The sequence below is a fragment of the Rhipicephalus microplus genome, chromosome 1, assembly GCF_043290135.1.
Source record: "Rhipicephalus microplus isolate Deutch F79 chromosome 1, USDA_Rmic, whole genome shotgun sequence".
NCBI classification, from domain to species: Eukaryota; Metazoa; Arthropoda; class Arachnida; order Ixodida; family Ixodidae; genus Rhipicephalus; species Rhipicephalus microplus.
Window position 1 is genome coordinate 247450725 of NC_134700.1, and position 13779 is coordinate 247464503.

Consider the following 13779-nt stretch of genomic DNA (forward strand, 5'->3'; position numbering starts at 1 on the left):
CGGGTCAACATCCATGCTTGCACATTCCTGTAAATCTGCATGCTATATTTTTTGAGTCTGAAGAGCTACCACTCTTTGCAGACAAGCTGGCACTAGGGCCCTCATTCGGGGGCATCGTCTCAACATCGTCTACTTGTTAGGGAACTCTTCCTTGGCTGTGACCCACTGTCGGAACACTACCCACTTGTGGCAATAGCCCCAGTTGTGACGCTAATAACCCATTAAGGCATTCGGACACAGTCTCTACGACACGTTCTACCAGTTTCGCCATAGCTCTCTCGACCGATTCTGGGATCACTTGCGAAATGTTCGCCTCAATCATTGCTTGGTTACGTGCAGTTACGCTAGCATAACCATGTTCTCTTATTTTCATCGCCGAAATAGCCACCCTGCGTGGACATCGCCTTTTGTCCATTATCTCAAAGACTTGTATCTCTTGGTTTCTAGCCGAGCATGTAGGGTTATCAGCCTTGTGTGTACCTCCACAAAAGCAGCACTTGAGTATTTGAGCAGAGCAGTCGTCCGGGGAGTGACCTTCACCATAAGAACAACAACGCAAAGCAGATTTGCAACCTCCCATACTATGGCCATAGCGCCAGCAGTTGCGACATCGTAATGAACGTGAGGCAAGCGGGTCTACTCTAAAAATCAAAGGACACACTTTGATATCCGAAGGGCATGACATACCGGCAAATGTGGCTATCACCGACTCAGTGGGGACCCGTTGTTTATCGACTGTTCTGTTGCATCGGTATATAGCTATCGAACCAGCGGCGGAAAGCTTCTCGAGCGTCTCTTCTGGGCTTACGCTATTATCTACGCCGCGAACAATCCCCTTGGTGCATGCAAGGTGTGGCGGGATGAAAGCATTCACTTTCATCGATTCAAATGTCGAGCATTTCAGAAGATCATGCACATAAGCTTGGTAAGCGATCTACAAATTATCCAACCTTTGCCAAACTGCCCAACATCAGTGATGTGAAGGTAGTGGTGCGTGGCCGACTGGAGCTCAGCTTGTACCGCTTTCGGGTCGGTAAGCCGAATGAATCCTCCATGAAGGGGCACTATAGCTACAGGAATACTGTTTACACCGCCACGAAAGGATGCTTCAAGTGGCATTTGATCAGGTGGAAGAGAGGCCGACCAAGGCGGAGGCCGCCCCTGGCCACCTTTTGGAGAATTGATTGTCATCAGCTCAGCTATCAAAACCAACTGTAATTGGTCTAACAACCTCTATTATTTAGATCCGCCCGACCCTTAGACGAAACCCCCGAGTGCTCACCCAGCTTTCGCAGAAGGCCGCTCGCCAGGACGCGACGGAACCGAGTTCTTGTTCTTGCTAAGCAGCGCGGGCGACTCGATCGGCTAGCCTTGATCGATGAGCGAAACCGACCGAGAGAGGGAATTTGCAGACGGCTCATACTTTTGTATTTGTTGTGCTCTGGTCGCAAAGTTTCTGTTGAAGATCAGGCACATCACTTCGCTTGTTGCAGCGGCCATGTTTTTTTTTTTTTGTAGTGGTGGGCTGCAATCACTGGCACAGCTAGGCAAGTGGGGGAGGGTAGGTTTGGGAGGTTCAAACCCCCGAAGAATTTTTTCTAGTTTGCATGTATATGAATACGCGAACAGATACAATTGCATGAATAAATATTCAGAAAATCGTTTTTATTTTCGTGTGACGAAAAAGAAAAGCATTGGTTGAGTTCTCGCTGCATTATCAGTGTAATACTGAATCCTTCGGCACGTATACTTTGTATGAAATTACGTTCAGTTAACGAATTTTTAATATTACGACGTAGCTTTCCCGTTTTTCTGACTTGGCTGTATCGGGGTAAATATTCTAATGAGAATAAATCAGGTTTATTTTTTAATGTGATTACCAGAATGTGGCTTTATCTTGTGATAGTGTTATCCTGTCTTGACAAAAAAAATAAAAAAAGCTTCACTTCAGGAATTTTATCGAAAATCACATAGGCAAAATCTGTAAAACCTATGGAATTTAGAAATGTACGCTTGGTAGAAAATCTGAAAAGAGTTCTTCAAATGCCTCTTGGCCGTCTTTAAACCTGCATGACCTTAAAATCTGCACAATAAACAATGGCGGCACAATTCGAAGACTATAGGAGCGGAGGAGGGAAAGGGGGGGGGGCGCCTCGCCGCAGTTCCCCTTTTGCGCAAACCATTGGCGAAGCGTTACCGTTTGTCACGTCCAGCCGCTACGTAAATTTGTAGCCTCAAAAGCGAAATGTCCGGGACTTAATTTTCGGTGGGGGTTTCACGCGAATTTATTTACAACGCAATCGCAGTGTGGCACACCTGACAGCTGTCCTTGTCTAAGTGTGCCAATGTGTGGTCTAATTTGCCGACGTTGGTCCATCTGTCCCACTGCTTTCTCGAACGCCGTCAGTAGGCGCCGTCGCAGGCGCCTCTTGTGGCGGGTTTGTTCGAAGTGGCGGGTCCATCGTGTCCGATTCAGGCTTCGTTTCGTGCGGCACGCTGAGGGCTCCCGTATGGACAGACGGTGACGCGGCCTTTGAGGACGTCACATCGAAGGGCTCTGATGGCGCCGGAGATGAGGGCTTGATTCCCGACGGCTGGCGTAGTGGATAGAACGCGGGTTCACTTACACTCACTCTCCTCATAGTTGCTGGGGGAACGGAAGCCGAGCCTGGAGCTGAAAGAGCAAGAACCAGTACTCGCTGATTGAAACTTGCGTTGATGATACTTGTAAATATTGTTGCGCTTCGAAAGCACCTGAACAAAGAACATGTACAGGCATGCAGGAAACCACAGAGACGATGCGCATCTGTACACAGCTTGTAGGTTTGCTTTGTAGGCGCAATTTCGTCGCTTGTCTGTTCCACTTTTGCAGAGCTGCTTTTGAAGAGTTATCAGTACTCGGTCTCAAAAAAAAAAAAGGTGACAAAAACTGCAATATATAATGACATTTGTGTGATGTCGTGTAATCCTGCGTGATACAGCACCAGGGTTGCTGTTGGATGAATTTAGGGAAGAGCGAAAAATCATGCCGAAAGCAGCCAAGGTATCCATCTTACTTAATATCGCCTAATTTGTAGTCAACCACTACAGAAGTGTTATGAGCGTTCTTTATTATTGATCAGCAAATAGCATGTATCGGATAAGTGATGCCATACAAAGCTACCGATTAGTTGCAAATAAGCTTAATGAATGAATTATCATAAATTCGTTACGCGTGCGCATAGTTTATGCACAAAAAAGGTCAGGGTTCTTGCTAGACGCAATGTCATGTTCGAATATTTCAGCCAGTAAGTCAGTAGGAACATTGAACGCTAAAACAGATCCTTCTTGATGCTGCCGGCCAATGGGATTACTATATGTTTGCATAATACAAGTTCAACTGTAGATCATGAAACAGGCAAACTCCGTTTTGTTGTGGATCTCTGTTTTCTCAAGTTTACTCGCGAACATTGGTTGCGCGTCAGATTACTCGATAATAATTAGCGCACATCATCAACATTGAAGGCGGGCAGCTCGAGCAGCGCGCTGACCGCGCGTTTTGCCAACATGCATGCAACTTCGTCTCTTCGTATTTCCAAGTGTGCCTTGCATCTCGATGCGCACCTCCCTGCTTGTGGGTAGAGGGCGCGCTTGCGCGTCGGGTGAACCGACAGAAGTAACAAAAAACAATATATTTTGCCTCCAAAAGCGAGAAAAATGCCTACTTGGTGCGGCAGATTAGAAGCTTAAAAGTAGCAAGAAAATAGCCATAGCGCAAACTGGATGTAATGGGCCGAAAAGTATACCACTACTTATGAGCATAAAGTAGCCGCCATCGGCAACACTGCACAGCACGGCGATCATTTACGATTGAATATTTGGTACGCAACGGGATGTATTTTTTTACGGTGAGGACAGCTGCAGGAACCAATCTTCGTATCTCCAGTTTCACGAGCCCTCCTCCTTTTTCCCGAGATTCCATTCGCACAAAAGCGGCCACATGCATAAATGGAGTCGCACAAATGATTTACGTCACAGTTAAACCAAGCGTAACATCTCTCGAAATGTCATATTTACATAAAAAAACAGGATATTTAACATTAAATTTTCACTATACGTAAACTTTTATCTGTTTGAACTGGTATATTGGGCAGGCAATACAGTAACAACTGGGGTGCATAGTTTGAACGCGCTAGTGAAGTATGGCAGGGAACCGTATGTCTTTTGAATGTTCAGAAGGCTTTGATGCGAAGTCTATTAACTTGTGTTCATGGCGGTCATTTTCGATCAGTTGTGACCTATAAGCAAGTTGAAACTAACTTCCGCTACCGGTAATGTGCACCCATAGTTATCGTCCGGAATCATCGCGGTGACAAAGGTATGGGCTCGGGATAGATATTCAAATTAGCGATATATATTCATCTACCAAATTATTATACTTGTTTTCAGCTCTGCATGCATTGTAAGTCAACACCAACCATGCGAAATGCGTCACTCTCATTCTAACTGTCGTAACAGCCATGCATATCGAAATTTGTTCTTCTAGTGGGATGTGTTAGATATGTCCCGCAAGTTGCGTATACATGATTCTTATGTCACAGGGGCGTTAGCAGAATTTTTTTTTTTTTGGGTGGGGCGGTACCTGCTTAGTTTCAGAGGGAGGCATTCACTTGAAATGGGCATTTTTTGCTCTATCTGCCATGGCGAAAAAAAATAAATATTCGCGAGGGGGGTACCGGTCCGGTGTGCCGCCCCCTGGCTACACCACTGTTATGCTATGCACAAGCTTAAATTGATCCGAGCCATTGAAACAACTGCTATGTCCTAATTTATATAATTTTCAGATAAGCTTTAACTGATATTGAAATAATCGCGATGTCTTGAAGTACGATATCCAACGCTACGGCGTGTTCTCTTCTTTTAGTGAACATTATTACCAGATATTTCGTAGGTTTTATTGCACCTCGGGGCACCATAAATTATATTAGTACGCCATACGAGTGGCTAGAGCATTCAAGCTATAGTTAATCCGCCTGTATTTGACATCCTTCTCTATTCAAATTTCTCTCCACTACATTCTGGAGAAGCGCACCAGTACAGGGTGTAGGTGTATCGCGGTAACTCATTATAAAATCTCAGGCATGTATATATCGGAAGATACCTTGAGCGCGCAATTGTCTAACCGCGGAGGACATTGGCTGCGTTGCTGTTACACTGACATCGTCCTCCTTTTAATGCCAAGAGTAAGTTACTTTTTCTGTCCCTGCGTTCACAGATAATAAAAAAGGCAAGCAAGGTGGACCGTGATGTAAGCCTGAGACATGGAGGATCCATGAGACTTATTTTTTTTCCCGCACATGGTAAGGAGGAGGTCCCACGGCACGTTGTTCACGTAGGAAAGGATGGGAGGACTATTAAAATAACAAGCTTTAAAATGCATTTATTCATTCAGAACGATGATTGGTCTATGCGAACAGCATGCGCACCGTGTAACAAAAGTTGATATTGCAGCAACTTTGTGTTGAACTTCGTCCATTTCTTTATATTCGTCGGTCACACTGGGTAATTTTTAAAAATTGAGTTTAATGTTGCAGCGCGCGCGAAATAAGAAATTTCATTTAGGGATAGAACCGAATGAAGAAAACGATGAACAAGTTGAAGATTAAATTTCGGCTGGTTGGTGATAACGTTTAGCTTTCAATCGCTACTATATCCGCTGAACAAATGATGCTTCCCGATCGGGGTTATTGGACTACACGAAGGCATCAACCTTATAGTGTTAATATTGCATTCTGTTCGAAATATCTATGTTAACAATGGTCCCCTAGTTCTCCAGTTTATATATAGAGATCCACGTGCGTTCCCGATGGCGTCTGCTACAGATTACCTGTTCGCAAAGTAAGCAGCGCGAACTAAACAAAATATGTAATATATTGATATGACAAAAAGAAGGTCTTTGATTTAATTACTTGCGACTTCTGTGGTTAGCAATATATCCGTTTTTCCTGCCTTCTGTATACGTCTATTTTCGTGCTGATTTCCTCAAGATTGAAATGATCTCAGACGATCTTATTTAACTAATGGTGCTGGTAAAAAAACGTGGAAAAGTTTCAGCATACCCGGAGCTTCCCCGATGGTCCAGTTAGTGGGTGCCTTTGTCTGGTCCTTCGATGGCGCCGCCTCTTGAGCCACGTAGCCAGCGTTTAACTGTCCCGATTCCACGTGATCGGCGCCCGTTCTCCTTCGGCCCAGCTCAAACATGCGGTCCCAGTCGTATTCTTCCTATTGACGCAAATGTTAGCACCCGGATACAGTTTAAAATTTCAAACCGCACCAAGTTTTGCGGCCGTCAATATTTTATGTGCTAATATGAGTGTGAAACTAGGTGAATACAGAAAAAAAACCCATTAACAATAATAACAACAAAAAGAAACTCTTGGAAAAGTGAAGGACCATGCAGAACGCAATTGAACGGACAATGGGTCGCGTAAAATCGAAGGACTGGGGAAATGGGGTGCTACTCACATTTAGTTAATACTAAGCGAAAGAAGTGACCGTGGGGCAGCCATGCACGCATGCATAGGTGGTACGGTAGGGATGATTGCCCCCAGATCCCGTGTCGGCGCCCCCCCCTCCCCCCACCCCTCCCTCCCTGCTTGCCTTGAATGCTTGTAGTCCACCTCTTATCATAGATTAGGAGAAATAAGAGGGACCACTGCGAGCTCGAATAGGCAGCATATATGTTGTTATAAGGTTCGTCTAATGATAGTAACTATTAAAATAAAAAGTCGGAACCCCCTCTTCAATTTTGCTTCAAACGACCCCCCCCCCCCCTTCTTGTATGAGTGGCTGGATCCTACCCTCCGTCCACGTAATGCGTAGAATGGAGAACCAGTTGTCAAGTTACCGCTACACAGTGGAGACCAGGGGAAGGAAAAGAAGACGTCAGCAGCGAGTTAGATGAAGTGATAAAAAGAATGAACAAGCTCGAAGGGAAAGAAAATATAGAAAAATAGCTCGCGCGATACTAGGCAAAAATGAGATCATTGGGAGAGGCCTTCGTCTTGCAGTGGACATCTAAAAGTAGTCTAATAACGACAGGTGCATGTCCGGTGCATGGTCGACCTGTTGTGAATCTAATCAAGTGAAAAACAGCGGATACTTAGATATGTCACATGTGATCTTTAGTATATAAAACTTATATTCGCTATTGGAAAGTCGTCAATTAAAACTATCATCATATTTTCTCTATGAAGATAAAAATAAATGTGACACTTGCCTCACTTCTGACCATTAACTTTTCTCTCCTAGGCGGTGTCGTCAGCTTTTTGACGATCCAATTATAAATCGGATGAATGGACCTCGGGTCCACTTTCGTCGGATCATAGGGTCCTGGAAAAAAAGCCAATCTTGGCTAAACACGTTTATTAAATATATGAATCAATGTTCGTTGCGTTTATTCAATTCTATTGGATGCTCATTATCCTCTACTAATTTCGTGATATCCTTAATTAAACGAATTGCTTGACTAAATCGTAGTCGTCGGGTAGGATTGTACAGTCGCGACCAGGTTTCGCTCCAAGAATCTAAGGACATTTCCGCTTTGTTCAACTACATTCGCGACGTTTTTGCGTCGTGTGCAGCTTTGTAGGCTGTTCTTAACTGTCGTGGGACAGTGCACGGAATGCTCAGCCAATACCTAGCGTTCAACCCTGTCATTACGAGAGGCTGGAACTCAAGAGTGATCACGCAACAAAAATTTATAATATTAAAATGCTGTTTGAAACTTACATCTAAGCTGCATATTCAAATAATTTTAGCAATTTTCAGCACACAAAAGAAGTAAAGAAGAAAGAACCAGCCCAATTCAAGACGCTAATACAGTTTGGCACACATTTGCGGATTTTCTGCGTTATTAACTGACAGCCAAGAACGGCACTATGAATCATTACCAAGGAAATCTGGCGTGCTTTGTTGTTCACTTATTTTTCAAACCTGTCTCACTGCTTTTGTCTTGCCATTTAGTATATCTGCATTCTCAGTTTATTATATGAAGTAAAAAGTAGTGTAGTCACCAGCGGCCGTTGATTGTCGCGCCGGTTACATTTGTCACCAGCTGTGCCGCTGTTGACCTTCATGTAAAACATGCAAAGCGTATCTCCTCGAGTAATAACCGAAGAGCTCCCCGTTTGGGACAACTTACCGGTTATGAGGCTAACGGCGATGCCGACGAAGACGACCAGCATGCAGGCAATCATGCTGTACCAGACATACGAGATCCGGTAGGGGTAGAATATGTCCTTGCTACGAGAAAAAAAAAAGCCGCAATAACAATCACGAAGTCCCGTGTGTTTATCCCAGTTTAGCTACCGCTAAAAAAAGTTGGATCCATGAGATTGTGTAATACAGTTTTTCTTGGGAAAATCTTACTGGGGCATGCTACGCATGCAAGGGACTCCGCGGCGTCCTTATATATAAGAGCAATAATATTAAAAACATCAAATAAGACAGTCTTACGTGGTTATGGCATTTTCCTAATTCTTTGTCGGCCGTTTGCATCTAAATATTGGACATAAATAAGCTAAATAAAGGTAACAATGGGAGAGCTTAGCTGTTTTTTCTTACTTTTTTCTATAGATACATACGTGAAAGGTTGTGCGAAGAATACGAAAAAAAAAGCGTATTCTTGCACTAAAGACAAATGTCTGCGGATATTTGATAGGCAGCACTATATAGAAAGAAAACTTGAGCTAGCTGGTGGTAATTTATTATGAAAGTACAACAGCGCCTAAAGTAGACATGTGCAAGGCGAGACACGACGCTGCCGCTGTGTTGTATCTCTCCTTGTTTTTTGTTTTTTTTAGCGCTGCCGTTTTTTTTTTGTATTGATAGACGGCGTTTGTGCGTTCCTTAACGGTCCTGCTAGCCTTTCGCTAATATGAATTGCTACTTAAATCGGTTTTGAGCCGTTCCATACAAGTTGCGCGTTCTCTACTCTCAATACCCAATTCAATCAATACTCCATTCAAGTCAGTAGCGCCCTCTGCTCACTTGGCGACATCAGGATCGGCGATAACCGGGAAGGTCACGTTGGCGGGGTTCTGGTGCGTCGCGTTGATGTACTCCTGCAGGCATCCCATTACCGAGCGCCTAGCCAGCCGTTTCGCGGGCTTGTAGTAAAATGCGCCCAGGCCAATCCAGAAGGTCACCACCATGGACGTCATTATGCCCACACCGGCCCCCTGCGTGAATTACAAGACGAGGCGCGATAAGCGTGCACGCAAATTATCGCATTAAAGAGCTCATTTCGCAGAAATTGACGGCGTCGGCGTCGTTGGTTGTGAGCGAAAAAAAAAAACTTATCACTGACCGGAAAATCGAGAATTCCTCACGGCACGGTTGATGCACGCACCGAGAAACAGAAGCAGGCTGGCAGGTCAGATGGCGAGGCGCACAAAGGAGGCCCGATTGCGCTATCCTTATCTACTATTGAAGACGAACCTCAAGCGTCCTCCAATATTTACGGCACTTAAAAGCAAGTTCTACGGATCGCACCGCTGCACCCAAGTGCGCCGTTTCATCCACTCATCCCCGATGCTCGACAGTGTAATTTCTCTAACAAGCTATATGTAAGCTGGTACTCATACACTGTGATTTATTTTGAGTGTCGGATGAAATTAAGAAAACAGAAATCTCAAAAATTACGAAGTGCTACGAGCGACGGTCAGACGGACTGCACGCTTTTTGTCCATTTTCATGGCAGTCGTAATTTGTTTACGTGCAATGTAAATGGTGAGGTTACAAACAATGTATAGTTAATTATAAGTTCTTCTTTGTTCTTGTGACGTTATACTAGTCAGTTCAAAATTGCTCCAAAAGTGCTAGAGACTCACAATGCTATTGGCAAAGGGAAAAAATAAGCCGAGGGTGAAAACTCCCAGTAGCGGTCCTCCCACGATGCCAAAGATTGCCAGCGCTGCCTGAAATGGGCATCAAGGTTTCTTAGGCAAAAAAAGGGACAGGCGAAATGTAGCAGTAACGCTTTGTGGGACAGCTGTTGCCCAATATCTCACCTGCAAGACGTTGCCCATGTTCTGCGCGACGTAAACGAGCGCAATGGCGGTGCACCCAAATGTTAGCGCTGCACAATAAAGAGTGAGAAGAAAGTTCGTAACCATAACAGATTATATGGCCATTTTTTTTGCTGCAAAGCATTGGCTCGCTCGCAATTTCTCTACAAATGAAACGGACTTTAGTTACAAAACCTCAATGTGAGCATGGTGAATTTGATGTACATTTCATACGGCGCATGTTACGGATTTGCCACGACTTGCATTTTGTGCTAACGCAGCATGCGCACCACAGTGAAGTATCGGAATCCGCACCTAGTATCCTGGTCAGCGTAGTGGACGAGCGATCGCTCATGTCTTGCACGATGTAGCGTTTGACGACGTCCTCGAGGGTAACAGCCGCCAACGAGTTGACTCCCGAGGAGACGGTGCTGCACAGAAAAGAAATGAAGATCGGTGCTATTGTTGATACGCAAGTGTGCAGGGTTCTCCACTAGTGAAGCACACCTCCCCCCATCCCCCTTTCGTTGGTCCTGCCTAACACAAAAGCTCCGCCAGGGATACGAATATGAAAAAAAAAAACTTGAGGGATGACGTGCTTCCCACAATGACCTGCTATTGATCCACGGCTTTTTAGAGTGAAATTGGGTAATAAACAGTTTCTTGAATGCAACATTGGGGGTACTCGGTCATTATCTAATTAATTTTCTTCACTGTCGTTCAACCCTCTTCTCATACAAGCAACGGAACACTCCTGCCCCGCTACTACTTTTCAGATTCCCTAGCCTTTCTCTGAACTTAATATTGCTCTGAACTTCCCTCGCCTCAAAATTTACCCATCTCATATCACCCTTTACAACCTTAGTTGTCCTCCCGGGAGCACCCAGCGGGAGGCGTCCCACGGTCCTTTCACATCCGAGATAAGGGGGAAGGGGGTTGCTTATACCGTGTGTATACCTAGAATGATTTGGCTTTATTCAGAGAAAGCAAGATTCATGCGATCGAGAGTTTGAACGTATAGCCGGCGTCAGAGATCGAGAAAGATCGCAGGACGTCTAGAGGAGTAATGCAATTAGAGTGACTGTACGTATATGTGATCATAAAAACGTTGAGCAGTAATGTAATGATGGATTTGTGATAGATGACCACGTACCAATCAACTAAGTAACTAGAAAGATGGGGAATCTAATTAGGGCAATTCGTGAAAGTTAATCAATGAGAATAAATTACCAAATAGAAATTAATTAGTGAACGTTGACGAACATAGCACGTCAAAAAAGAAAGCACAGTTAATAGCCACACCGAGTGCGTTTCGCCTTCGAGTCGTCTATAGGAGGCGTCTGTCTAAGAATGAATATAGGCTCCGCCCACAAAGCTGCATTGTCCTTAATTTCAATGCTTCCTTTGTGTTCCCTGCGTGCTGCGGAAATGACGGAACGCGATAAAACGTTGCAAGACACTCCAAGCTGTTGCCACTTGGGTGCACAACTAACGCCGCTCAATCACAAACTTCAACTGCATCGAATATTGACCGCCAAGAATGATGCTGAGTACGTGTGGATAAGAGTTGAATATTTCACTGCAGCATGCTTCGTCCTAATCATTGCGTCACAGCAAAGGGCAGGTGTAATGGACACACATATCCAGAATAGAAAGTGGTACATTTCCCTTTTTATATTTTTAGCTTGTCACCGACTATAAGCGAATGCATAAGAAACTCTGCGAGAACTTTGTTCACTACTGCAAACCCCATAGATGGTGCTGACAGTACCTTAGTATAGTCTTGCCTTAAAGTCACAGATGCTATATACGGGCCGTTCAAACAATAAATATATTTGGTTATAGTATTTCTGCTATGCGCAAAATGAGGAAGAGCAATCAGGCCGGGAACGACTTAAGGCGGGTTCAACGGAGCCTGTCTTGCCAACCTCGATGGTTTATATATTTTCTCAACAGGTAATAGGAATGTGTACCTGCATGAGTGTGCGCATGACTGACATTGTAGTTGCAGTTCACTGATCATCACGTTGAGAATGGAAAGAAAGCTCAGGGTATTCTCTGTGAACAGTAAAGCTGCTCAAAAATGCAGTTGTACTTGCCATTCACCGCTCAGCAGTTTCAGGAGGGAAGCATAGTTCAGAATCTCACCTGCTAATAGACAACCTGCTCATCAAAGGAAGCGACCCTTAGAACTTTGAGGAGGGAAACATGGCTAACAATATTCTCTGCTAATAGTCAACCTGCTCATCAAATCGAGTTGTAGTTGAAGTTCAACGCTCATCTCTTCGAGGATGTAAAGATGGCTCAGAGTCGCCTCTGCTAATATTTAAGCTGCTCACCAGATAAAATTATAGTTGAAATTCGACGCTCAGCACATTAAGGAGGCAAACTTGGCTCAGAATGATTTTCCGTTAATACTCAACCTGCTCATCAAATGGAGTAGAAAAACTCATCAAGTACTTAACTAGATTAATCTTGACATCGTTCATAATAGTGTTTCTTTATTGTCTGTACTTCATAAACCTTATCTTTACCAAGGACTCGCTCAGCATGTTGAGAAGGTAAAGATGGTTAAAAATATCTTCTGCTTATACTCAGCCTGCTCCTGAAATAGCGCTGTAGTTAGAAGTTTGACGCATAGCACAACCATGGCTAAGAATATCTCTTGCGACTATTCAACCTGTTCATCAAGTCCAACTCTCAGCTCTTTGATGAGAAAAAGATGGCTCACATTATCCTGCGCGAATGAACAAGCTGCTCACCAAGTAGAGTTGTAGTTGAATTTCAGCGCTGAGCAGTTTGAGGAGAGGAACATGGTTCAGAATTTTCTCCGCTGATACTCAACCTGCTCATCAAATCGAGTCGAAAAGCTGATCAAGTACTGAACCAGATTATTCTTCAATAGCGTTCATAATTGTGTTTTTTTAATGTCTGTACTTCGTAAACCTTATATCTTCCGAGAACTCGCTCAGAATGCTGAGGAGGAAAACATGGATAAAAACACCCTCTGGGTATACTCAGCCTCCTCATTAAATAGCGTTGTAGGTAGAAGTTCGACGCATAGCACTTTCATGAGGGAAAGATGGCTTAGAATATCCTGCGCTAATAGACAAGCTGAAGACCGAGTAGACTTGTATCTGAAGTTCAAGCCTGAACACGTTTTAGAGGAAAACATCGCTCAGCATTTTCCTCAATTATACTCAACCTGCTCATCAAAGGGGGTCGGAAATTTGTTCAAGTACTTCTAGAGCTTATTCTTCACATCGTTCATAATTGTGTTTCCTTAATATCTGTTCTTTGGAAGCATGATATCTAGTGCGGCTTCATTCAACATAATGAGGAGGAGAACATGGCTCAAAATATCATCTGCTTATACTCAACCTGCTCATCAAATAGAATTGTAGTAAAGCGGGACGCATAGCACTTCAAGACAGGAAAAATGGCGAAGAATATCCCCTGATAAGGGCTGACGTGTTCATCAAATTGTGTTGTACTTCATGTTCAACTCTCAGCTTTTTAAGGAAAGAAAGAAGGCTCGGAAAATCCTGTGCTCATGGGCAAGCTGCTCACAAAGCATACGTGCAGTTGAAGCTGAACGCTCAGCACGTTGAGGGGGGAAACATGGCCCAGATTTTTCTTTGCTAATATTTAACCTGCTCACAAAAATGAGTCGAAGAACTGTGGAAGTATATCGCCAGATAAATCTTGACGTCATTCATATTTGTGTTTC

At 44.0% G+C, this 13779-nt stretch overlaps 2 protein-coding genes and 1 long non-coding RNA gene across 15 annotated transcripts in view; 1 reads left to right on the forward strand and 2 right to left on the reverse strand.

Moving 5' to 3' along the window:
- Positions 1-13779, forward strand: part of LOC119185067 (uncharacterized) — a 97627-nt gene that overhangs the window by 11157 nt on the left and 72691 nt on the right. The gene's annotated exons all lie outside the window — the stretch shown is intronic.
- LOC142814215 (uncharacterized) lies at positions 971-6605 on the reverse strand. Its single transcript, XM_075892489.1, has 2 exons — positions 6099-6605; positions 971-2674 (listed from the first exon to the last, which is right to left on the reverse strand). The coding sequence occupies exons 1-2, from the start codon at positions 6238-6240 to the stop codon at positions 2355-2357; spliced, it is 462 nt and encodes a 153-aa protein (XP_075748604.1). The 5' UTR covers positions 6241-6605; the 3' UTR covers positions 971-2354.
- LOC119164168 (sodium-coupled monocarboxylate transporter 1-like) overlaps positions 7665-13779 on the reverse strand; it is a 29652-nt gene continuing 23537 nt past the window's right edge. Inside the window, exons 9-13 of the mRNA XM_075892498.1 lie at positions 10365-10480; positions 10053-10120; positions 9873-9959; positions 9031-9221; positions 7665-8283 (exon numbers count right to left, since the gene is read on the reverse strand). Coding sequence (XP_075748613.1) covers positions 8001-8283; positions 9031-9221; positions 9873-9959; positions 10053-10120; positions 10365-10480 — 745 coding nt within the window. The 3' untranslated portion in view covers positions 7665-8000. The remainder of the gene's footprint in view (positions 8284-9030; positions 9222-9872; positions 9960-10052; positions 10121-10364; positions 10481-13779) is intronic.